The sequence below is a fragment of the Cuculus canorus genome, chromosome 5, assembly GCF_017976375.1.
Source record: "Cuculus canorus isolate bCucCan1 chromosome 5, bCucCan1.pri, whole genome shotgun sequence".
In the NCBI taxonomy this organism is placed as follows: domain Eukaryota; kingdom Metazoa; phylum Chordata; class Aves; order Cuculiformes; family Cuculidae; genus Cuculus; species Cuculus canorus.
Window position 1 is genome coordinate 2,942,624 of NC_071405.1, and position 26,117 is coordinate 2,968,740.

The following is a 26,117-nucleotide window of genomic DNA, read 5'->3' on the forward strand; positions in this document are numbered from 1 at the left end:
GTTGCCTGGAAAACCGGCTTTCAAAGCACCCAACCTCACTCGAATCTCAGCTCCTCTGTGCCTGAGGTGAGTCCTGCTGGGGATATCACATGGAAGACACGGAGCATCCTCACCCTAAGTGCACTGTGGCTGGGGTACAGCCACCTGCACAACCGTGGGGTGGAGGGTGATGGTCTGGGGAGCAGGGCTCCAAATCCAGAGGGAAAAATCCCCAGGAGAGATCATAGAATCATGGAATGGATTGGGTTGGAAGGGACCTCAAAGCCCACCCAGTTCCAACCCCGTGCCATGGGCAGGGACACCTCCCACTGGATCAGGGGCTCCAAGCCCCATCCAACCTGGCCTGGAACCCCTCCAGGGATGGAGCAGCCACCACTGCTCTGGGCAACCTGGACCAGGGCCTCATCACCCTCACCGTGACGAATTTCTTCCTAATGTCTGATCTAAATCTCCCCTCTTCCAATTTAAAGCCATTCCCTAACATCCTATCACTCCAGGCCCTTGTAAGAAGCCCCTCTCCAGCTTTTCTGGAGCCCCTTTCAGAACTGGAAGCTGCTCTAAGGTCTCCCCAGAGTCTTCTCTTCTCCAGGCTAAACAACCCCAACTCTCTCAGCTGGCCTCAGAGCAGAGGTGCTCCAGCCCTCAGATCATCTCTGCGGCCTCCTCTGGACCCATTCCAACAGCTCCATCTCCTCCTTGTGCTGGGGATTCCAGAACCGGACACAGGACTCCAAGTTGGGTCTCACAGAGCAGAGGGGCAGAATCCCCTCCCTCCCTGCTGGCCGCGCTGCTTTGGCTGCAGCCCAGGACACGGTTGGTTTCTGGGCTGCGAGCACACGTTACTGGCTCATGTTAAGCTCCTCATCCCCAGCACCCCAAGTTCTCCGCAGGACTAGTCCAATGGTTCGGTTGTGCTGAATTCCACAATCATGCAATCTGTAAGCAGAGCATTTCCAGGTGGATGTTTCCATGGTGACTTGCTCCTTGCTACTGAGAGAGGAGGCTCGGGCTGGAGCTGGGAGAAGCAGAGCTGCTGCATTAACAACCCAGAACGATGCCAGTGGTGGCACATCTTGGAGGCTTGCACAAGCCCAGCACGCGTGGGAAGGTGCACTGTAGAGACCTGGTCTGCAGTGCAGAGAGAACTACAGAGACCACGACATATGGCCAGATGCTACAGAGGACAGACTCGATCCAGCTCTTCAAGAGAACAAGCAGAAAGCTTGAGGGACATCAGGAAACCAGAGGCACGCCTTGCAGCCCAATCACAGCTCCTCAGTGCCCAGCTCCTGGTGCCAATATCTTCCCCAAGGTACTCAGACACCATGCTGAGCACACCTTGTCCTCCTCAAACTGGTACGCACCTTAAGGCATCTTCCTTTGGGAAGACCACACTGCTCCTTTGAAAACCATGGCCATCAACAAGGAGCAGGACAGACACAAAGGTCTTTCCCAGAGGTGGAATGGGCAACCGGTCCACTGAACCCCCAGATTTTTTAAGCTTGAGTTCTTAATTTGATCCAAGCATAGAGGGAGGTTGGGTGAGGCAGGGAAATTTCCCTTCCAAGTTCATTTACTCCCAAATCCCCATGGCAGGGGGGCTGCAACTGGATGATTTTTATGGTCTCTTTCAACCCAACCCATTCTATGATTCTAAATCTCTCCCTGTCCAGAGCAATTAGTGTTGGCCCACGAGCAAACCTGGATTTGTGCTTCCTCCATGAAATATGTGTCAAGTCAAAGCAGGTCAACCCTGAAGCCAAACCGAGCTGAACTCTGAGTGTCGTGTGGGAATGGGAACTTGGGATCCCCAGTGAAAGGCAGCTGTGGCATCACGCCAGCCGGCAGGCTCCATCCCGCTGTGACTCTCCTCCTGGCTCCCACAGTGCCACAACGTGATGGCCAACCTCCAAGCAGGCTGGAGGGGCTGCTCACGGAGGGATTGGCCGCAGCCAGGGTGCTGTGGTTCCACGCTGGCTGGTGGAGCAACTCGTTTGGATCTGAAAGGGCTCCTGGGTGACACAGCTGAGTCTCACTGCTCAATCTATCTGCTCATCTCCTCCTCAGCTCAGCTGCTCCGGGGATGCGGCAGAGCCAAGTGGACACACAGGATGCTCTGGACTGGTCTCTTATGGGAAGGGCTGAAGCTATCACTGCATGTCAACAGTCATAGAATCACAGACTCATGGAATGGTTTGGGTTGGAAGGGACCTTAATCCTATCCAGTTCCAACCCCTGCCACGGGCAGGGACACCTCCCACTGGATCAGGGGCTCCAAGCCCCATCCAACCTGGCCTGGAACCCCTCCAGGGATGGGGCAGCCACCACTGCTCTGGGCAACCTGGGCCAGGGCCTCCCAACCCTCAGCATGAAGAATTTCTTCCTAATGTCTCATCTAAAGCTTCTCTCTTCCAATTTAAAGCCATCCCCCTTGTCCTGTCACTCCAGGCCCTTGGAAAAAGCTCCTTGCCAGCGTTCTTGGAGCCTCTTTCAGTGCTGGAAGCTGCAATTCCTGCTCCTGCCTGATGACAAAACTGGCATCTCATGATACCAAATGCCCGAGGACTGAAGCCAGCAAAAGTAACAGGCACTCGGCTCCCTCAGGGATCAAGGTAGCAGCTTGGAAGCAACACGGGACACCAACAAGGTCCTTTTCCAGCCTGTGGGTGCCCTACGTGTGGCTCTGCTGACCTGGTGACTGCTAATTGGCCCAGTAGTGGAATAATTCAGTGGGAACCACCTGGAGAAAGCAGCTCTTTGCTCAGAGCCCACCACGCTTGGAGTGGGCTGGGTGTCTGCAGCAAGATGGAATCAGCAATGGAAAAAACAAGAAGAGCAGCTTTCCAGTGACCTCCCTGGTCCCCCCTCCCTGTGGCACTTCATCCCAACAAATGGCAACATGGATATTGTCCCCCTCTGGTGTCAACCCTGCAGAAAGCTCTCTGACCACCTGGGCTGGTGGGTAGGGGCTCACCTTCAGCTTGTGTTCGTGCTCTTTGTTGACGCGGGCCAGCAGCTGGGCTTTCCTTCTGTTGAGGGCATCGATGAGGGCATCACACTGGGCCACCAGGCAGGCTTCAAACTCCACACTGTTCTCCTGCACGTCAGAGCAGAGCATCACAGCCACGTAGGCCATTTTCACCCACAGCCACACCACGGTGACACACAAATCCATACCAAGAGCACGTGGGGTGATTACCCCCTTGGTTAATGACAAATGTGGTGGTGGCAGGTGAGGAACAGGTTTGGTTCATCCTGCCCCATCCCTATTGCAGAGAAGGGACGGGTTTGGGATTCTGCTCCTCACTCCGTGACACGGGCAGCTTTGGGAGGAGCAATTCTGGGGAGGGCTGCAGGGGGGTAATATGGAAAGTCAGGTGGGAGAGCACCCACCAAACCAAGCTGGGGAGATGGGACAGGATCACAGAGAGGCGTTCATCCTGGTAGGAAGGGGACGTTCCTTGGCCAGGAGACACAGTACCTGGATTTGCTGCACCATGTTGCGGAGCTGGACCAGGAACTCTTTTGCTTCCTTGGCTCTGTCTGACAAACCGTTGAGGGCTTGGGAAAGCTGGCTCTGCAGGGAGAAGAAAGAGCAAGGTCATTTCCATGTCACAGACTCATCCTTGTGCTGGAGGAGTGTAGGTGTGATTTGGGCTGGGGTGTGAAGCCTTCAGCAATCCTCTGAGATGTTCTTCTGCCTCTGCTGTTCTGAGAGTAAGGAGAGGAAAAGGAGGGTTAGCCATCATCATGGATGCCCTGGGCTTGGGAAGCAGCTACTCAGCGTCCACCTTCTCCTGGGTGATCAGAGAGAGGCCACATTCATCCCAGGTCTCAAAGTGATCCAGTTGCTACCTCCCCTGGACTGTGGTCTCAGGGAATCAGACACCCAAATCCTGCAGGATCTGACCCATGTCTGCTGAGGAAAATCAGATCATTTAGGTTGGAAAAGACCTTACAGGTCATCAAGTCCAACCTAATGATGATCAGCAAAAAAGCAAAGGTCAGGACACCTGAACCAGACTGAAAACCTCCCAATTACTCCAGAAAACTAAGGTGAAGTAGAGTCCTCCATGGCTATACAAAACATGGACTGCCCCTTCCTGCTCCAGCAACCTGATCCAGTGGGAGATGTCCCTGCCCATGGCAGGGGTGGAACTGGATGGGCTTTGAGGTCCCCTCCAACCCAAACCACTCTGTCATTCTATGATTCTATATCTCAACAGCCGGGCAAAGCACCTGCAACGATTTACCTCTTGGAGAGGTTCTGCCTCCTTCAAGGGCTGCAAAATGCCTGCGAGCCCCAGGTTTTGAGATGTGATCTTTCTTTGCAGCCGACACAGAAGAGAGCCCAGAAGATGGCTGCTGTCCCCAAAAACCTAATTTGAACATCCTTTCTGTGGTCAGGATGTTGGGACCAGGGAGGCACCTGCTCCATCGTGCCGTGCACCCTGGGATGTTGGCATAGAATCATAGAATGGTTTCAGGTGGAAAAGGCCTTTAAGATCATAGAATGGTTTGGGTTGGAAGGGACCTTAAAGATTGTTCAGTTCCAACCCCCTGCCATGGGCAGGGACACCTCCCACTGGATCAGGTTGCTCCAAGCCCCATCCAACCTGGCCTTGAACACCTCCAGGGATGGGGCTGCCACCACTGGGCAACCTGGGCCAGGGCCTCCCCACTCTCAGCATGGAGAATTTCTTCCTAATGTCTAATCTAAATCATCCCCCTTCCAATTTAAAGCCATAAAGATCATCAAGTCCAACCATTAATCCAGCCCTGCTAAGTCCACCACCAGACTGTGTCCGCAAGTAGGACATCCACCCATCTTTTAAACACTTACAGGCATGGGGACTCAACCACCTCCCCAGGCAGCCTCTGCCAGGGCCTGAGAACCCTTTCAGTAAAGAAATTCCTCCTGACAGCCAACCTAAAACTCCCCTGGCACATCTTGAGGTTGTTTTCCTTTCTCCTGTCACTGCCTACCAGGGAGAAGAGACCAACCCCCATCTCGCTACAACCTCCTTTTAGGTACTTGTAGAAGGCGATGAGGTCTCCCCTCAGCCTCCTTTTCTCCCGACTAAACAACCCCAGGTCCCTCAGCCGCTCCTCATAAGGCTGGTGCTCTAAATCCTTCCCTAGCTTTGCTATCTTCCCCTGGATGTGCTCCAGCTCCTCGATGCCCTTCTTGAAGGCATGGGGAGAAGGAGGAGGGGAGAGGGGAGCAGAGAGAGCGATAGTGCAGGAGGGATGCGAGGTCACCGGAGCGCAGCGCCTGCTGAGATGGCGCTGGGCTGAGATCGAGAAAAAAAGAATTGCTATCAAAGAGATGAAGGAGCAAATGAATGGCAACCATTTAATGGCCCAGAAAATGACCTTACTGCTGCTTCCCCAGGAGTTGTTAATATAACCCCAGCGATTCCTGCATTTCCTTTGTAATTTATCGTGCCCGAGTCATTAGGATGTGGAGCTAATCAGCAAATGCATCTCTAATAAAAATGGGATTGCTAAGTCAGCTCAGCAGGGCCTCCCCATCTCTCCTCCCTCCCCTCTCTGAGCTGGAGGAGAGCTGAGCTTGGAGCCTGAGCTAGAGGAGAGCTGAGCTTGGATCCAGAGCTGGAGGAGAGCTGAGCTTGGATCCAGAGCTGGAGGAGAGCCTGGGTTGGAGCCTCTGCTGGAGGAGAGCCTAGGTTGGATCCAGAGCTGGACGAGAGCTGAGGTTGGACCAGAGCTGGACAAGAGCTGATGTTGGATCCAGAGCTGGACAAGAGCTGAGGCTGGACCTGAGCTGGACAAGAGCTGATGTTGGATCCAGAGCTGGAGGAGAGCTGAGGTTGGACCTGAGCTGGACAAGAGCTGATGTTGGATCCAGAGCTGGACAAGAGCTGAGGCTGGACCTGAGCTGGACAAGAGCTGATGTTGGATCCAGAGCTGGAGGAGAGCTGAGGTTGGACCTGAGCTGGACAAGAGCTGATGTTGGATCCAGAGCTGGAGGAGAGCTGAGGTTGGACCTGAGCTGGAGGCGAGCTGAGATCGGAGCCCGAGCTGCTCCTCACAGCACAAGAAGCCCCATGCACCGCAGGAACAACCCAGCTCTGCCAAGCCCTCCACTGCCCTGCCCCACGCTCGCCCGGCACAGCCCACACACGACTCCAGTCCTCCTCAATTTAAGAAGATGTCTTAAGCCTCAGTTTGCCGAGAAGCGAGCGCTGCAGGGCCCCGGTCTCCGATACCACACACAATTAATAGAAAATCAGCAGGAGTTTGTTATATTTACAAGCTCCTCGTTAAAAGTGCAGCATGGTGGGATTTTTCTTTTAATAAAGACTTCGGAAGGAATTTTTTTCTATCACCATACATTTCAGAAAGGGGATCTTTGTATTTCCTAATAGGAAAGCATTTGAATCATAGAATCATGGAATGGTTTAGGGTGGAAGGGACCACAAAGCCCACACAGTTCCACTCCTCTGCCATGGGCAGGGACATCTCCCACTGGATCAGGTTGCTCCAAGCTCCATCCAACCTGGCCTTGAACACCTCCAGGGATGAAGCAGCCAGGTCTTGGACAGGACAGGTACAATTGGAGTTGATGATCTCAACAATCTTTTCCAACCTAATGATTCTATGGTACTCTGGGCAACCTGGGCCAGGGCCTCCCCACCCTCACAGAAAAACATTTCTTCCTAAAGTCTCATCTCAGTCTCCCCTCTTTCAGCTGAAAACCGTTCCCCCTCGTGCTGTCCCTGCCCTCCCTGATCAAGAGCCCCGCCCCAGCTTTCCTGGAGCCCTTTTCCATACTGGAAGCTGCTCTAAGGTCTCCTCAGAGCCTTCTCCAGGCTGAACAATCCCAACTGTCTCAGCTTGGTGCTTCATTCACTGTCCAAGTGCAGCTCCTTCACCCTGGACACCACCACTCTCACAGCACAATAGTTTCATTGTCTAACCATGAAAAGTCCATAAAAAAATGGTCCATTGCTTTCCAAGCACCCACCTCTGTGGTCTTCCAGTGCATCTCCCTCCCCAGCTCAGCCCTTCCCTCTGCTCACCATGTTCTTGGTGCCACCAGTGCCTGCGGGTAAGCAGCACGAACTAGTCAGGAAACGATTTTTCTGTAATCCTAAGATTGATGAGGTGCACCCTGCTCCGTCCCTCATCCCAGCATGGAGACTGGGGTGCGGACACTGGCCTGCCCAGCTCACAGGGATGATCTAGCATTGCCTGTGCCAAGCTGGTGATGCCAACTCCTGCGTATGTTTGGGAGACCTTATTACTCTCTACAACTACCTGAAAGGAGGTTGTGGAGAGGAGGGAGCTGGGCTCTTCTCCCAAGTGACAGGGGACAGGACAAGAGGGAATGGCCTGAAGCTCCGCCAGGGGAGGGTCAGGTTGGATATCAGAAAAGAATTCTTCACAGTAAGAGTCATTGGGCACTGGAACAGCTGCCCAGGGAGGGGGTCGAGTCGCCTTCCCTGGAGGTGTTTAAGGAACGGGTGGATGAAGTGCTGAGGGACATGGTTTAGGGAGTGTTAGGAATGGTTGGACTCGATGATCCAATGGGTCCTTTCCAACCTGGTGATTCTGTGATTCTGTATGGGTGGCCACAGGCTCCTCACTGGACACAGGAGCTCTAAGATTTGTGTTTCCATCAGCATAAGCTCCATGCCGATCTCCAGGAATGGTCCCCATCACGTTGAGGCTCTCCTGGAGTGGAGATACGTTCCTGGACACAACCTCTTTGAAAGAACCACCTTCCCAGCTCTCCCGCGGCATCCCTGTTTCTGGCAAGAGTCATTCCACCAGGGACTCGGAGCTGCAAGCCATCACCATTAGCCCATTAAACAAGGTTAATTAATGCTATACGACAATGGAGCGCGTATGGGAATGCACACAGGCACTCGCGGGCAGGCCTGAATGTATTCATCGCAGGGGCAGTGACAACGTGATTCATAACCCAGCGCCACAGAAAAACAAAGCCCTTCTGGTTTCTGTTATTATGTTAATAAGTCAGAGGCTGCTGAGAGAAATTAAATGACTGATTGGGTCCGTAAATTCTACAGGTACCTTCTGTGACCCTTGGAGCAAACCCAAGCTTTAATGCAGTCTGTCGTTTCGGAGAAGGATTTAATCACCGGACGCAAGAGGCAGTCACACGTTTCCCACAAGCATGTGATCTATGGCCTCAAGTTGCACCAGGAGAGGTTTAGATTGGATATTAAGAGAAATTCTTCACTGACAGAGTGGTGAAGCCCTGGCAGAGGCTGCCCAGGGCAGTGGGGGAGTCTCCACCCATGAAGCGGTTCAAAAAGTATGTAGAGGTGGCACTTGGGGACATGGTTTAGTAGGCATGGGGGTGCTGGGCTGGCAGTTGGCCTGGATGAGCTTAGAGGTCTTTTCCAACCTTAATGATTCTATGATACACAATGGGAGCGTGGGAGCAGGAGATGGAGACTCAGGAGGAGTCCTCAGCCGGGGAGCAGGGGGTTGGAAGGACCTCAAGCTTTGCCTCCTGTGGATGCTGTACTAGACCACAGGAAACAACACGCTGTTAAAATTTCTGCCATACACCGGAAGGATCTCCCCTCCATGCAAAAAGATGGAATGTTGGACTTCATATCTCCCTGTAGAAACAGAATCTTCGGGCTTACAGGTGCCAGGAACCCCACTCTGAAGATCAGATGGTGGATGGAGACCCCACGTCCTCTAGCACGGTGGGCCAGCCAGGTCGCATGCGCTGGACCCTAGCGGAGTCCCACTGGGAGCTAGCGCAGGCAGGGGAATTAATGAGTGTGAAATGAAGAAAAATCCCATTTATTGCCCTCTTAAAACCAAGTGAATTCATTCTTTGCAGAAAGCTGGCCTCTTTTTCAATGCTCTTGTTTCAAGGCAGTAAGAAGAGCCCTCTGTAATTCACATTAGCATTAATGAGAGCTAAACATTTAAATCTCTGTCCCCAGAGCACTTAGGAGTGAATCCGTCCCCCGCTTTGTGCTCGCTAATAGCTCTGTAACCCCCTTCCCAGGCACGGCTGACAAAGGGATTTCTGTCACTCTCTGATTCTCCCTTGTCCCAGCGCAGGGGTGAGCGCAGTCGGAGCCGGAGGTTGGTGGCTCAGCAGGGCTAAACAAGCTCCAAGAAACAGAGAAAAGCACCATTTTAAACTCCGCATCGTCTCTCAGATGGAGCCGGTGTGGTTCTCTTCCTTCCTAATCCAGCTGCCAGGATGGAGCAGGTCTACCTTCAAGTGAGGATGGAGCTGAGTGTGTTATTTTCGGAGGTGCTGGGTCCTGCTCAGCATCAGATGCTGGATTTGCGGAGCCGGCTCTGTGTGACAGCTCCATCTGGCATACCGGGAAATATCTGAAGTTAGCTGGTGTTGGCCACCAACAAGAGCGAGGAGCAGTTGCTCTTGCTTCCAACCCCAGCTTGCTCGCAGGCTCTGACTCTAAAGAAAGCACCTGGAGTGCTCAGGAGAGATGACAATCTCCTTCTCTGCTCAGTGAGGGTTCCTCTGCAAGCCAAAACTCAACTGCTAGCTCCGGTATCCCGGCCAGCTGGAAGCCCCTTCCCCAAGCCCCTGCCCGCCCAGGAGCTGTGAAGCTCTGCACTGCCTGTCTCCAGCCCACAAGGGCTGCATCCATGTGCAGGAAACCGAGCTTGCGTTCGACAGTGAAACGTCACGAATTCAAATGAGACCAAGAAAGGATGTTTCTGTTCAAGGTCAGGCCAAACGGAGACTGCAGTGCAGCATCTTCTGCATGATGGAGCTCTTCCAGCCACCAACAATTCACAGCTTAGAAACCTGATAGGCTGAGAGAGCTGGGCTTGTTCATCCTGGAGAAGAGAAGGCTCCAGGGAGACCTTAGAGCAGCTTCCAGCGCTGAAAGGGGCTCCAGGAAAGCTGGGGAGGGGCTGTGGATCAGGGAGTGCAGGGAGAGGATGAGGGAGAATGGTTTTAAGCTTAAAGAGATTGAGATGAGATCTTAGGGAGAAAGGTTTTGCAGTGAGGGTGAGGAGGCCCTGGCCCAGGTTGCCCAGAGCAGTGGTGGCTGCCCCATCCCTGGAGGGGTTCCAGGCCAGGTTGGATGGGGCTTGGAGCCCCTGATCCAGTGGGAGGTGTCCCTGCCCATGGCAGGGGGTGGAACTGGATGGGCTTTGAGATCCCTTCCAACCCAAACCATTCTATGATTCTACAATAACCTCATGGTGCTGACATGGCTTTCACACAGTCTGTGTAACCCTCCCTCCCCTTGGATTTCTCTTCCACAGAACTCTTCTGCCTCCTTGCAGACCAACGTAAGCTTTTATCACCCACAAGGCCCTGCAGCAAGGAGTTCACAGCTGAAGATTAGGCTTACGGTTGGACTCAATGATCTTAAAGGTCTTTTCCAACCTAAATCATTCTGTGACTCCAACGCATGCCCTGTGAAAGCCACCTCCTCCAGGCTGTTGCAGACCATGCCTGCTTCAGAGGCCATTTGCACCTGAGACTTTGGATGACTGCACCTCCTTGCAAGCCACAGACGATCTAGCTGGTGCCTGTCATCCCGAGACAGAAAACTCACCCCAAAAGAGCTCTCGGCATTACACTGAGAGCCCAATACCCACTCTGACATCCCAAGCGTTGCAGCCAGCTCTTGTTTCTTCTCTCCTCCTAACCAAATCATCTCACATATGGTTCCTACGCTGGAGCATCCATACGGAGGTAAAATAGCAAGAAAAGATGCTGTTCCCAGCTGTTCTGTTGGTACCCTCAAAAGGATGAGGAGCTGTCACAGATGCTGGGGTTGAAGTCACGTGCTTCTTTCTTTTAATTAAAGCATAGGACCCACGTACTTGGAATTGAATCTTGAGGCAAGCTTACTGTATGTGACGCCTGACTAATTAAAATGGGATGTTTAATTAAAACTTGCATTCAGTCAGGAAGTTGATGAAGCTAAACTGCTGCTAATTGGCTTGTGGCTTCAGACACGAGAGCCTCACTTTTGGATTCAATGCTGCCCAAGAAGAGAATCCAAGAGCTCTGCCTGAAACTGCAGCCTGGGCTGAACCCGCTCCTCGAGACGGAAGTCCACAACATGGTCACAGAGGGGATCAGATCAGGCAGTGCCATGTCCTGGGGTCCTGCAGGGATGGTCCTCGTGGGAGACAGGTGACTATCTGAGGAGAAAGCCAAGGAGGTTGCATTGGCTGCACGAAAGCCATGGCACCCCATGAGGTAATGACAGACTCATGGAATGGTTTGGGTTGGAAGGGACCTCAAAGCCCATCCAGTCCCACCCCCTGCCATGGGCACGGACACCTCCCACTGGATCAGGGGCTCCAAGCCCCATCCAACCTGGCCTGGAACCCCTCCAGGGATGGGGCAGCCACCACTGCTCTGGGCAACCTGGGCCAGGGTCTCCCCAACCTCACAGGAAAACATTTCTTCATAAGATATCATCTCAATCTCCTCTCTTTCAGTTGAAAACCATTTCCCCTCGTCCTATCCCTGCAGTCCCTGATCAAGAGCCCCCCCAGCTTTCCTGGAGCCCCTTCCCGTACTGGGAGGGCATGGAGGAAGATGAAATAGAAACTGTTAAGGTACAGCAGCCTCTGGGAGAGGAGGTCCATGTGGGGAGCTGCCTCCGTGCCAGGCTCCTCCTGCTGCCTCTGCAGCTGCTTGGAGGGCAGCTGAGGTCTGCAAAGCAGATGATCCCCCACACACGCAAGGCATTCCAGGTCTCTGGGGCGGGCAAGCATCCACAGAGCGGATTATCTCTGGGATGGTTTGTATTGTCATTGGAGTTAATTCCAGGCTCTGCATCTCTGGAAGAAGCAGAGACACCACTACAACTGCTACTATTAATCATAGGCACTGTCAGGCCCTCCTTAGGGAAGCACAATGCCCTTTGCCATGGCATCACTGGGAAAACCCCAGGGAGAACCGGAGGACGTCTGCGATGGGGACACTTTGGAGTGTCATGCCTCCCACGTGCAGGTCCACAAGGATCAATGTCCCTCACTATGAGAAAGACATTGAGGGGCTGGAGCGCATCCAGAGAAGGGAACAGAGCTGGGGAAGGGGCTGGAGAACAGGGGTTACAACGAGCAGCTGAGGGACCTGGGGTTGTTTAGCCTGGAGAAAAGGAGGCTGAGGGGAGACCTCATCCCTGTCTACAACTCCCTGAAAGGAGATTGTAGCAACATGGGTGTTGATCTCTTTGCCCAAGTGACAGGAGGAGAGGAAAACCCCTGCCAGGGTATGAGAAACCTTTCTGTGAAGAAATTTTTCCTAATGTCCTATCTAAACTTCCCCCGATGCAGCTTAAGGCCATTCCCTCTCATCCTATCACTGGTCACTTGGGAGAAGAGTGACCTTGGTGAAGAGTGCACCTCTCTGCATCCTCCCTCCAGGCAGCTGTGGAGAGCAATAAGGTCTCCCCTCAGCCTCCTCTTCTTCAGCCTAAACAGCCCCAGTGCCCTCAGGCGCTACTCAAAAGACTTCTCCAGCCCCTTCCCCAGCTCTGTTCCCTTCTCTGGACGCGCTCCAGCCCCTCAATGTCCTTCTTCTAGTGAGGGGCCCAAAACTTGCCCCATGCTGAGCCCCTAAACGGAGCCGCTGCCTGCCAGCTGCTAGGATTATGTGAAAACCACTTCTTTTTTTGATAGCGCTGATAGGGGCTGCAGCACAGAGCAGAAATCCCTGCCAGTCCCGGCACTGTCAGAGTTGGAAGCCTTATCAGCTCAGCCCAGGTTGTTTTATTTATTCCAGCTCACCCTGAGTCACTGCGTATCAAGGTGGAATCTTGCACATGGATGTGCACTCACCCTCCCCTGTGTTAAGGAGCTGCCATAAATGTTGGTTGGGTCTGGCGAGGGCAGGGTAAGGCAGGAGCAGCGCTTGGGATGTCCTTGGGATGGGTAAACCCTGACAGCTCAGCTCGGATGCTGCAGACAGCCTGGATGTCACCAGGATGCCTGTTTGCTGTGACACCACCAACCCCTTCAGGATGAGGCTCACCCTTATTGGCTGCCATTTCTGCAGCCAAACCCTGGGATTGTGGGACAGCTCGCTTCCTTAGGATCTCCAATCTACTATATCATCAGCCCCAAGCTCCCTGTGAGATGAGGACTGCAATAACCGCCGAGGAGCCGAAGCCCCCGGTACTGACGTGCTGTCACTTGAGCACACAGATGGCCCCGGCCACTGGCTTTGTTCATGCAAACACTAAGGCAGTGTGTTTCCCCAGCAGGCAGAACTGATTCAAAGGCTCCAGCCTGGAAATCAAACAAGGATATATTCTTTTCAAGCGTGACCTCGCTAAAGCCCCTTCCTTGCCTCCTGTGTGGCTCCAGGATTCCCTGGCTCCGGGCAGGCACGGTGCCCTGCCTCCTCCCAGCCGCGCTGCGGGCAATGCTGGGTTCATGCTGAAGGCAAGGTCGTGCATGTGGGTTGGGGCAATCCCAAGGACAAATCCAGGCAGGGTGGAGAATGGATTGAGAGCAGCCCTGAGGAGAAGGACTTGGGGTGTTGGGGGATGAGAAGCTCAACATGAGTCGGGAATGTGCGCTCACAGCCCAGAAACCAACCGTGTCCTGGGCTGCATCCAAAGCAGTGGAACCAGCAGGGAGGGAGGGGATTCTGCCCCTCTGCTCCACGCCGGTGAGATCCCACCTGGAGTCCTGTGTCCAGTTCTGGAGCCCTCAGCACAGAAAGGACACGGAGCTGCTGGAGCAAGTCCAGAAGAGGCCATGAAGATGACCCAAAGGCTGGAGCACACCTGGTATGAGGACAGGCTGAGAGAGTTGGGGTTGTTCAGCCTGGAGAAGAGAAGGATCTGGGGAGACCTTAGAGCAGCTTCCAGCACTGAAAGAGGCTCCAGGAAAGCTGGGAAGGGACTTTTTCCAAGGGCCTGGAGTGATAAGACAAGGGGGAATGGCTTTAAATTAGAAGAGAGAAGATTTAGATTAGACATTAGGAAGAAATGTTTCCCTGTGAGGGTGGTGAGGCCCTGGCCCAGGTTGCCCAGAGCAGTGGTGGCTGTCCCATCCCTGGAGATGCTCAAGGCCAGGTTGGATGGGGCTTGGAGCCCCTGAGCCAGTGGGAGGTGTCCCTGCCCACGGCAGAGGTTGGAACTGGATGGGCTTTAATGTCCCTTCCACCCTAAACCATTCCATGATTCTATGCTTCATTCCATAAATGCTTTGGGTGGAAAATGCGAGGTGAAGATCCTGGTCCAAGCCAGTCCATGCAGAGCAACAGCAGCACGTCGCTCCCTTTAATGACTGCGCTGAGCTGTGTCTTGCGGACTGCAATTGTAACGAGGTCTGATCATCATTGCTTGTGACCCAGCTGGGAGCACGCTGATCTATAGCTGCTGTCGTGCAGCTGGTGGCATTTCCAAACCACCCTGGAAGCACAGGGCTCGTTTGCTGTGTGTCACTGTTGTTATGTTTTGAGAGATGAATGAGGCTGGGAGAGGCAGAGGACAGCTCGCAGCTGAGCAACGACTGCTCCAGGCTCCCCCCCTGCGAGGCACGGTCCAGCAACAACGTGCGGTGTTCGAAGCACATGGAAATGCTCATTGCTTCCCTGGATCAGCACATACAGCCGCGTCCCTGAGCAGATGGGCTGGTTCTTTGCTAGAGGTGTGATCTACAGGCAGATTTAGAAGCATAGAATCACCAAGTTGGAAAAGACCTCTTGGATCACTGAGTCCAATCGTTCCTATCTGTCAGTAAACCATGTCCTCAAGCACCTCATTTACCTGTCTTTTAAATACCTCCAAGGATGGTGACTCCACCCCCTCCCTGGGCAGCCTCTGCCAGGGCCCCATGACCCTGTCTGTGAAAAATTTTTTCCTGATATCCAGTCTGACCCTCCCCTGGTGCAGCTTGAAGCCATTCCCCCTTGTCCTATCACCTGGCACTTGGGAGCAGAGCCCAGCTCCCTCCTCTCTCAAACCTCCTTTCAGGTAGTTGCAGAGAGCAATGAGGTCTCCCCTCAGCCTTCTTCCTCAAGGCACACAACTGCACCTCCTGGAGAAGCTGGAAACACAAAATCTTCCGCACACTCTTTCTATATTTGTCAACAAAAGAGGTTTAAGCACTCTTTGCTGTTCCTCAGCCCCTGGGCACCGTCATGGAAGCCACCAGAGCTGTTCTGTGGGCTCTGACCATTGGGCCATGCCCTGCTCCTCCTGGGTTCCCATCTAGTCATTTCCCTCATCCAGTTCCACCCCCAGCCATGGGCAGGGACACTTCCCACTGGATCAGGGGCTCCAAGCCCCATCCAACCTGGCTTTGAACCCCTCCAGGGATGGAGCAGCCACCACTTCCCTGGGCAACCTGGGCCAGGGCCTCCCCACCCTCACAGCAAAACATTTCTTCCTAAGATCTCATCTCAATCTCCCCTCTTTCAGATGAAAACCATTCCCCCTCCTCCTATCCCTGCCCTCACCAATTAAGAGCCCCTCTGCAGCTTTCCTGGAGCCCCTTTCAGCACTGGAAGATGCTCTGAGGTTTCCCCAGAGCCTTCTCTTCTCCAGGCTGAACAACCTCAACTCTTTCAGCCTGGCCTCACAGCACAGGTGCTTCAGCCCTTGGATCATCTCGGTGGCCTCCTCTGGACTTGTTCCAACAGCTTCATTGTCTTCTTAGACCCCATATTCCTCCATGGTGCATTGACAAACATTGTCCTTTGGTCCAAGGGGGCCAAGATCTCCTTCATGCACAGAATAAAGGTACTTTGGATGCACAAATGGGCAAACAAAACAAGACCATCAGCCTGTAGGTGAGGCTGCCAGGGCATGAGCAGACCCTGTTTCTGGGGAACCATTAGCCCAAGAGCACACAGATACCAAGTCACCGCTGTGTGTGAGCACTAAGCATCTTCTTGCATGCAGCCCAAAACGGTGGTGCTGGCGCTGCTGAACACCCAGGAAGATGCACAGTGCAGATCCAATAGTTTCTGCCTTAAAATTATGCTCTGTCTGCCTGCAATCCAATTACCGCCTTCCCACTCAGCCCGCCTCTGTGGTTACTCACGCTTTAGCTCCTCCATCCCATTATTGCATTAAGTTTTGAAATCTCATTACTTTTTTCAGAGTTAAATTTAAACCTGATTAACTGCATAAATAATGATTTTTTTTACCAGTCCTGGCCCAAACACAAGAGAAAGCAGGTTGCAAGCCCCATGGGGTAATTCCTCTTTCTGCAGTGAGTGTATTGACCATCCTTTTGTCCTGTCCTACAGCCTTTAATAACCATCTGTGGGCTGTAGTCTGGCATACTCATAAACATGCTTGTCAGCTAGCCAACATCTTGACTTTGTTTTGACATTTAATTGCCTAGAAATGCTAATTGCATTGCACTTTTCAGAGCAGAAGCACTAAGGTGAAGGAATACACCCCATTGCTGTGATTGGCTGGCATTTAGAGCACTCAATGGGGCTGGTGGGAGAACATCGGCATCTCATCAGCACCACCACTGATGACTGTGAAGTCCCACCAACAGAAAGCCGCTCAATCAAACTGCCTTTCTATTGAGTGTGGTCCTGATAGGGCATCCAGGAGGTCTGGAGTCCAAGCCCTGCTCTACCAGGGTGATGCTGGGCAAGTCCACTTCCCCCATCTCCTGCCAGCATAGACCAGAAAGCTCTGGGGCAGTTGGGGGTGCTTGGTCTAAGGTGCTTAGAATCACAGAAACATTAAGGTTGGAAAAGACCTCTAAGATCATCAAGTCCAACTGCCAACACAATACCAACATGCTCACTAAACCACATCCTTATGCATCATATCTGCACTTTTTGAATATCTCCAGGGATGGAGACTCCACCACCTCCCTGGGCAGCCTCTGCCAGGGCTTCACCACTCCTTCCCTAAAGAAAATTTTCCCAATGTCCAACCTAAACCTCCTCTGGAACAACTTCAGGCCATTTCCTCTTGTCCTATTGCCTGTTACTTGGGAGAAGAGCCCAGCACCCATCTCAAAACAACCTCCTTTCCAGGAGCTGCAGAGAGCGATGAGGTCTCCCCTCAGCCTCCTCTTCTCCAGGCTCTCTCTCATAAGACTTGTGCTCCAGACCCTTCCTCAGCCTCGCTCCCTCCTCTGGACACACAGAAAGCAGGAAGCAGCTGACACCAAACAGGTCACACCCCCTCAGCATCCTCGTGGCTCTGCGTGCTGTGCAGTATCTCACCGGCCATCTGAAGCGAGCTGGCAACGGACGGTGGCCTTCAGAAACCCCAGCTTGGCGTCTTATCAGCAGCTTCTCATTTCACAGCCCTTTGCCTCTTTGGCTGCTGACCAAAACTGGGAATTTACAGAACATCGGCAAGGGCTCGTGGGCTCAGCTGAAGGGAGGTTTTCAAAGGCACAGATGGGATGTGGCATCTCATTCCCTTCCATGGGAGGAAGCATGTATCGCCCCCCCAGCATCTCCATGCAGTGTGGCTACATGATGGCCTTGCAGCCAATGCCCACTTGGCACTTCCTAATAAATCCTTGATCATAGAATCACCAGGTTGGAAAAGACCTCTTGGATCATCAAGTCCAACCATTCCTATCTGCCACTAAACCATGTCCCTGGTGCCGCAGCCTCTAAGCATGCCCCCAAAACGGTGCTCTCTAAGGTGCACCCAAAACCTTGTCTGCTTTTCCCAAGTGAATTAGTGTAAGAAAAGGTGTTTCCTCCATCGTTCAAATCTTAACTTGGGCACATCCAAAGTCCAACATAACTACAAGACTGTTGCTTCTGTTGTTTGCTCTTAACCATCTGCCCCTGTGGAAAGCAGCCTGGCATATGCTGAAGTGAAACAGCATCAAGCGCTGAAGTGGTTGGACAAGATGACCTTCAAAGGTCCCTTCCAACCCAAACTATCCTATGATTCCACAACTACAGCCCACAGCTGGTCTTTCTTATCATTGTATCAAAGCTAAATGCCCTCAGCCTTAGGCCACCTTTCCCAATTGGATACTCCTTGATGAGATACTTGTTAACCCCCACTGAAGGAGACGTTATTTGGGGTCATTAGGTCTTATTCTGGCCATTGCCCATATACCAAAACTCCGAATCACAAAGCCTGCTGGAGGATAAGGCAACATTTAACCACTTTTCCACTGCTATAATTTAAGCACCAAACTTCTTGCTGTATTCATGGAAATACAAAGCCTGCAACAGACCACTATAGCCTTGAAGACCATCACTACTGCTTCTCCAACCTCCTCTCCTCTCCAGACTGAGGGGAGACTTCATCATACTCTGCAGTGGAGGTTGTGGCGAGGTGGGTGTTGATCTCTTCTCTCAAGTGACAAGTGATAGGACAAGAGGAAATGGCCGGAAGTTGTGCCAGGGGAGGTTTTGAATGGATATTAGGAAACATTTATTTCCTGAAAGAGTGGTGAAGCCCTGGCAGAGGCTGCCCAGGGCAGTGATGGAGTCTCCATCCCTGGAGGAGTTCAAAAGCATGTAGACATGGCACTTGGGGACATGGTTTAGCAGGCACGGTGGGGTTGGGCTGATGGTTGGACTGGATGAGCCTAGAGATCTTTTGCAACTTTAATGATTCTGTGATTCTATGATCATCAATTCGGACAAGTCCACCACTACCCACCTGACCTCGGAGAACACAGCAAACCCCTCTCTCTCTGCTTCTTTCACATATTTTTAAGAGAACATGGGTTCTTTGTTCCTGTTTTTCTCTATATGTTGCTCTTGGCTAGTGCTCTAAAGCTCATGTTTAATGGTGCATAAAAGCAAAACACTACCTCTCCCGAGATGTTCTGCATAGCAAGGATGGCCCAGAGCCATCAGTAAAACACACTTTGGGGACCTGAGCATTCCCAGCAGATGTCCTGAGTGAAAGCATCTCTAGGAAACAGCAGCGAGCTCCATCTCTGCCACAAACCCTTGTGTGATGCTGAACTGCAGACAATTATAGAATCATAGAACGGTTTGAGTTGGAAGGAACATTAAAGCCCACCCAGTTCCACCCTCTGCCATGGGCAGGGACACCTCCCACTGGATCAGGTTGCTCAAGGCACCATCCGAGCTGGTCTTGAACCCCTCCAGGGATGGGGCAGCCACCACTGCTCTGGGCAACCTGGGCCAGGGCCTCCCCACCCTCAGCGTGAAGAATTTCCTCTTTATGTCTAATGTAAATCTTCCTCCTTCAATTTAAAGCCATTCCCCCACACCCTATCACTACAAGCCTGTATAAAAAGTCCTTCTCCAGCTTTCTTGTACCCTCTTTCAGACACTGGAAGGTCACTATAAGATCTCCTTCGAGCGTTCTCTTCTCCAGGCTGAACAACCCCAACTCTCTCAGCGTGGTCTCATATGGGAGGTGCTCCAGCCACCGGAACCAATCATGTCCTGCCATTCAAGTGAGCAGAAGTAAATTTGACCTTAACCCACTCCGCTGCAAGGTGTGACTCCTCAGGAACCGTTTCTCTATCACACCGAGCCCCTGAGCAGCAGGGCAGCTCCCGAGGGGACATGAGAGGGCAGAGCCAAGCAGCCCATCTGGCTCACCCAGCCTGTTCGTGCCAGCCAGCTCAGCAGAGAAGAACAAGGGCTGGAAAATCTCTGCTGGCAGTCACTGGCAGACAGGACTTCACTGGCAACTGAACATCTGCAAATTATTTCTGATTTTATGCTTTCTGCTTTTAATACGATTGCTGATATCACACAGCCTCTGCAGGAGGAGGAGGAGGGGGATGAAATCAAGATGTACATGGTTTGATTGGCCTTTCTGCCCCATTCTTTCCCTCTCCAAGGGGATGAGAATACGGTCTCTTTGGATGTTTCCTTTCACCTCTGAGCCCGTTGCAGACTTCAGCCACCATTACCACTTCTTGTGTTTCTTTAGAAAAGCAGGAGCCAGAAGCGTTGTTCAGCCTGGAGAAGAAAAGGCTCCAAGGAGACCTAATAGCGACATTCCAATACCTGAAGAGGCTACAAGAAAGCTGGGGAGGGATTGTTCACAAAGGCTCGTGGGGATAGGATGAGGGACAATGGGTATAAACTGGAGAGGGGCAGATTTAGACTGGACATAAGGTAGAATTTCTTCACCATGAGAGTGGGGAGGCCCTGGCCCAGGTTGCCCAGGGAAGTGGTGGCTGCCCCATCCCTGGAGGTGTTCCAGGCCAGGTTGGATGGGGCTTGGAGCCCCTGATCCAGTGGGAGGTGTCCCTGCCCATGGCAGGAGGGTGGAACTAGGTGATCTTTAAGGTCCCTTCCAATCCAAACTATTCAGTTATTCTATGACTTGCTCCAGGATGAGCTCACCAGAGAAGCTGTCTCCTTTGGTTACCCTGCGGCATCTGGGCAGAAGGGTAGACTTCAGCTCTCTGAGGTCCCTTCTCATCTGAAGTTTCCTATAACCAGAGCCGTATTACTCAACAAAAGAGCTTTTACCTTCTGTGAACACCCCTGTTGGAGCAGAGATGCTCCCAGGTGGTCACCTGCTGGGGTTTCACCATGAAGGCAATGTGGCTCCAGGTTCTTCAGCAGAACAAGCCCACAGCTAAACCTCTTGGACTTCACATACTCCTGCCTCTGCAGGCCAGCACGGAGCTCCCACTCATTTAAACCACGAGTGTTGCCACTGCTGTGCATTGGAGAGGGCTCTTTCTGCCCTCCAAGGAGTAAACCAAGGGCAGGTCCACCAAGAAAGCAAAGGGTAGGTCCAAGGACCACAATTTCCCATTTCCTTTGAAGCACTTTATAAATACTTCCCATCACCATGGATACAGGAGAACTGGGAATGCAACGATCACTACAGCAGCAGCAGCAGCGATGCTCGGGTGGCTGCTGCCAGGAAAGCACTTAAAGCAGAGTGAGGAAGCTCAGACCTCATCTTAGAGAGCAGGAAAAACACAGTAAACCCAGCCTTTCTCCTCCGTTAACTCCCTCCTCCACGCACTGCAGTCTGAGACTCTACACCTGCACTCCAAATTGGAAAAGACTGGATTTGGGATTACTCCTAAAATGTGACAGAAATCAGATTGTATTTGGTGCTGTAGACACCCAAAATCCAGTCTGGATCCCAGAGACTTCAAAACAGGGAAGGAACAGGACTTATGGGGAAGAGGAAAGACAGAAAAGCATCTCATTCATAGAATTGTGGAATGATTTGGGTTAGAAGGGATCTTAAAGCCCATCCAGTTCCACCCCCTGCCCATAGGCAGGGACACCTTCCATCGGACCAGGTTGCTCCAAGCCCCATCCAACCTGACCTTGAACATCTCCAGGGATGGGGCAGCAACGACTTCCCTGGGCAACCTGGGCCAGGGCCTCCCGACTCTCACAGGAAAACATTTCTTCCTAAAATCCCATCTCAATCTCCCCTCTTTGGCTGAAAACCATTCCTCCTCGTCCTATCCCTGCACTCCCTGATCAAGAGCCCCTCCCCAGCTTTTGAGGAGCCCCTTTCAGTACTGGAAGCTGCTGTAAGGTCTCCCTGGATCCTTCTCTTCTCCAGGGCTTTTTGCAGACCCCTTGTTGTCCTCTGGCCTCAGGCAGACAAGCTTGGCCGTACTGCAAACCCCACCTCCCAGCAGCAAGGCCAGACTGGTCAGCATTTCTCCAGTAAGCTCAGGACATGGTCCAGTGGCCGCGGTGCTTTGCTCCAGAGTCCACCACATCAATCCCATGGGATACATCATGCTTTTTAACCTCTGGGGGTGCTGAGCAGAAAGCTCTTCTCGCACCAAGACACACACATCATGCATCTGGGTCCAGCCCTGTTCAATGTCTTTATCAATGACCTGGATGAAGGCATTGAGTGCACCCTCAGCAAGTTTGCAGATGACACTAAGCTGGGAGGAAGTGTAGATCTGCTGGAGGGTAGGGAGGCTCTGCAAAGGGATCTGAACAGGCTGGACTGCTGGGCCGAGACCAATGGCATGAGGTTTAACAAGGCCAAATGCCGGGTCCTGCGCTTGGGGCACAACAACCCTATGCAGTGCTGCAGACTGGGGGAAGAGTGGCTGGAGAGCTGCATGGAGGAGAAGGACCTGGGGGTGCTGGTTGACAGCCGACTGAACATGAGCCAGCAGTGTGCCCAGGTGGCCAAGAAGGCCAACGGCATCTTGGCTTGGATCAGAAATGGGGTCACCAGCAGGTCCAGGGAGGGGATTCTCCCTCTGGACTCAGCACTGGTGAGACCGCACCTCGAATACTGTGTTCAGTTCTGGACCCCTCACCACAAGAAGGATGTTGAGGCTCCAGAGCGTGTCCAGAGGAGAGCAACAAAGCTGGTGAGGGGCTGGAGAACAAGTCTGACGAGGAGCGGCTGAGAGAGCTGGGGTTGTTTAGCCTTGAGAAGAGGAGGCTGAGGGGAGAACTCATTACTCTCTACAACTCCCTGAAAGGAGGTTGTGGAGAGGAGGGAGCTGGGCTCTTCTCCCCAGTGACAGGGGACAGGACAAGAGGGAATGGCCTGAAGCTCCGTCAGGGGAGGTTCAGACTGGATATCAGAAAAAAATTCTTCACAGAAAGAGTCATTGGGCACTGGAACAGCTGCCCAGGGAGGGGGTGGAGTCACCTTCTCTGGAGGTGTTTAAGGAACGGGTGGATGAAGTGCTTTGGGACATGGTTTAAGGGATTGTTAGGAATGGTTGGACTCGATGATCCAGTGGGTCCTTTTCAATCTGGTGATTCTATGATTCTATGCTGAGGTCCCCAGGCCTCCCTGGTTGGGTGGAGGACGCCACAGTGAAACCAATAGAGCAACTCTGTGGGTGTCCTGTTTCTCAGGATGGAGAAGCAGAAGACCCAAGCCTCCTCACTTTCCAGCTTGCAGGCTTATAATCCCTTTTGGAAGCAGGGGAAGAAGGCACGGCATAAGGCAGGAAGGAACGAGCAGCTGGTGGAAGTGGTTTAACACAAGGTCCTCTGGGAAGGAGCCTACCAAAGCCAGCGAGGTGCCCAGAACAAAGGCACAGGGCCGCGTACCAAGGGGTGAATTCAGCAAGTGCAAAGATTTAAAACCTCCAAGAAATTCAACTTGGCATTAGGAGATGCCATCTAGGAATGAGCAATTTGGAACCCCTGCTCCCTCAAGCCCAGTAGATGTGTTTGAAGGAACCTCTTGAGAGACCACACTAAGATTTGCAAGCAAAATAAACCATGGAGAGTAGCACAAGGTGACTAAAGCACTGGAAGGCAGCGTGGAATCGGAAGGGTGGAGGTGAGGAGGGATGAGAGTAGTCACCGGGAAGGCTAACCAAATGCACTGGATTACGAGAAGATTGTAGACCCATTAATAAAAAAGGAGGAAGAATAAATCAATAATTCTGGAAGAGCTGAGATAATGAGTGCCTTTAAAAAAATTATTCTTTAATAAGAAAGGATGTATGGCTAATTAGGAAATAATGAAGAACTTGTCAGTCTATCTAGAGAGAGCGAGGAGGTGAGGGGGCTCCATACCTAGAGCTGAAGGAAACCCGAACCGTTGGAGCTGAGCAATACGTCTTACTGTCACGAGGAAAGCAGTTAATAGACTCTCTGAATCATTTATGACTATTTATGAAGAACTGAAGAATCCAGGAAGCACCAAGGGATGGGAGGGGGAATAATTCACATCATTTCAGTAAGAGGTTTTGTTTTTAGAGGAAAGAAAGAAATCATGGAATGGTTTGGGTCAGAAGCCAAAGACTTTGGGTCAGACCTCAAAGCCCATTCAGTTCCAGCCTGTGGCATAGGCAGGGACACCTCCCACTGGATCAGGGTGCTCCAAGCCCCATCCAACCTTGAGCACCTCCAGAGATGGGGCAGCCATGACTTCTCTGAGCAGACGAGTGCTGCCCTGCATCTCAAGTAAAGGCGGCAGATAAGACACAGGATGCACAGCCACTCCTAGCAAGGAACAACCATTGTAACAAAAGGAGCCCATCACCTTGGTCTCTGGCTTGCTCCTGTTGTTAGGTGCAGTAACGAGACAACCCAATGGGAACACGGGATTTTTAACTTCAGAGCTACAGAAACACAGAATCATTAAGGTTGGAAAAGCCTTCTAAGCTCATCCAGTCCAACCATCAGCCCAACCCCATCGTGCCCACTAAACCATGTCCCAAAGTGCTATGTCTACATGCTTTTTGAACCCCTCCAGGGATGGAGACTCCACCACCACCCTGGGCAGCCTCTGCCAGGGCTTCACTACTCTGTCAGTAAAGAAATATTTCCTGACATCCCATCTAAACTTCCCTTGGTGCACCTTGAGGCCATTTCACAGAATCACAGAATCACAGAATCACAGAATCACAGAATCACACAAGGTTGGAAAGGACCCATTGGATCATCGAGTCCAACCATTCCTAACACTCCCTAAACCATGTCCCTAAGTACTTCATCCACCCGTTCCTTAAACACCTCCAGGGAAGGCGACTCGACCACCTCCCTGGGCAGCCTGTTCCAGTACCCAATGACTCTTACTGTGAAGAATTTTTTTCTGATATCCAACCTGAACCTCCCCTGACGGAGCTTCAGGCCATTCCCTCTAGTCCTGTCCCCTGTCACTTGGGAGAAGAGGCCAGCTCCCTCCTCTCCACAACCTCCTTTCAGGTAGTTGTAGAGAGCAATAAGGTCTCCCCTCAGCCTCCTCTTCTCCAGGCTAAACAACCCCAGCTCTCTCAGCCGCTCCTCATAAGACTTGTTCTCCAGCCCCCTCACCAGCTTTGTTGCTCTTCTCTGGACACGCTCCAGAGCCTCAACATCCTTCTTGTGGTGAGGGGCCCAGAACTGAACACAGTATTTCCTCTCATTCCATCACTTGTGACTTGGCTTCTATCAAGGCAAAGAAAAATACTGGGGAATTCTCCTAGTTTAAATACGTAAGCAGGGAAAGAGGGGAATGAGAAGCACGTTCAGTCCACAGAAGGCGTATCAAATGGTCGTCTTAAGATGTAAGCAACCCGGCAAGAGCCGCGTGCGGGATTAGCGGGCGGTACCTCAAACCTCAGACAAGGCTGCGCAGGATTTTATCTTCACACACAAAAGCCCTTTTATACCACAAAAGTACCAACGCAGTTGGAAGTGATAACTCTGATCTCTTTTGTAGAAAACCTTTTTTTCCTTTCTTTAAAAGGAGAGTCTAGGGAGGCCTTGTGCAAACTGTATTCCAGAGGCAGTCGGAGACCCCATTCGTTTTGCAAAGTCAGCAAAAGCTCCTCTCTTCCCACTTGGGTGAAGGGTTTGCTTTAAGCCACTGGTTTAACTTAGGGGGAGAAGAAGTCCCTTGCAACATGCCCAAAGAGGCTTTGAAACTTTAGGTTTCAATTTGAGGTGCCTTAGGAATATTTATAAGTTCAGCTTCACAGCCAGCACTCAGCTGGTTTCCAACCTCTCAGGAGCTTTGTTATTCCAGTCTCCAGCTCTGCTGCAACACCAACAAACATTAGAATGGGAGAGGATCTTCCAGGTGTGGAAAGGGAACCCACCACAACGTGCTGGCAAGGGCTGGAAGCAACTTAAAATGCTCTCTGTTCTTCCTGCTGCTGAGCTATGTGGATGAGCAGCAGCAGGAGGGACTCTCGGATGAGCTTCACTCCTCCTGCTACTTAATTCCAGCTTGGTGCAGCAAGAACCTTAATGGTACGCAAGGAGGACCTGCTCAGGAGAAGGGGCATCTGAGGAGCAGCCCGTCCGCACACGCAGAAGAGGGGCTTCACATGGCCTCACCGTGTTTTAAGGTGTTCTGACAGGCATTGGCTTCATAGAATCATTAAGGTTGGAAAGGACCTCTAAGCTCAACTGTTAGCCCAACACCATCGTGCCTACTAAACCATGTCCCACAGGGCCACGTCTACATGTTTTTTGTACACCTTGGTTTTACTCATCACAGCAACTCAGCTCAGAATCATCACAGTTGGAAAAGACTCCCAAGCTCATCCAGTCCAATCACCAGCCCAACACCATCGTGCCTACTAAGCTGTGTCCCAAAGTATCATCTCTACATGCTTTTTGAACCGCTCCAGGGAAGGAGACTCCACCACTGCCCGGGGCAGCCTCTGCCAGCGGTTCCATCAGATATGTTAATGTGGTGCAGAAGACTGCAAAGACGCCCAAGGGTGTCTGAGCTGGGATGTCCACCCTGCACAGCTGGATGAACAACAGACCTACTCTAGCGAGATTA

The 26,117-nt window shown here is 52.2% G+C and overlaps 1 protein-coding gene across 7 annotated transcripts in view; it reads right to left on the reverse strand.

Annotated features, from left to right (window-relative positions):
* Positions 1 to 26,117, reverse strand: part of TRIM9 (tripartite motif containing 9) — a 68,618-nt gene that overhangs the window by 22,381 nt on the left and 20,120 nt on the right. For all 7 annotated transcript variants that reach the window (XM_054069038.1, XM_054069032.1, XM_054069036.1 and 4 more), the window contains exons 2-3: positions 3,482 to 3,577; positions 2,975 to 3,097 (exon numbers count right to left, since the gene is read on the reverse strand). In XM_054069038.1, the coding sequence (XP_053925013.1) occupies positions 2,975 to 3,097; positions 3,482 to 3,577 (219 nt within the window). The remainder of the gene's footprint in view (positions 1 to 2,974; positions 3,098 to 3,481; positions 3,578 to 26,117) is intronic.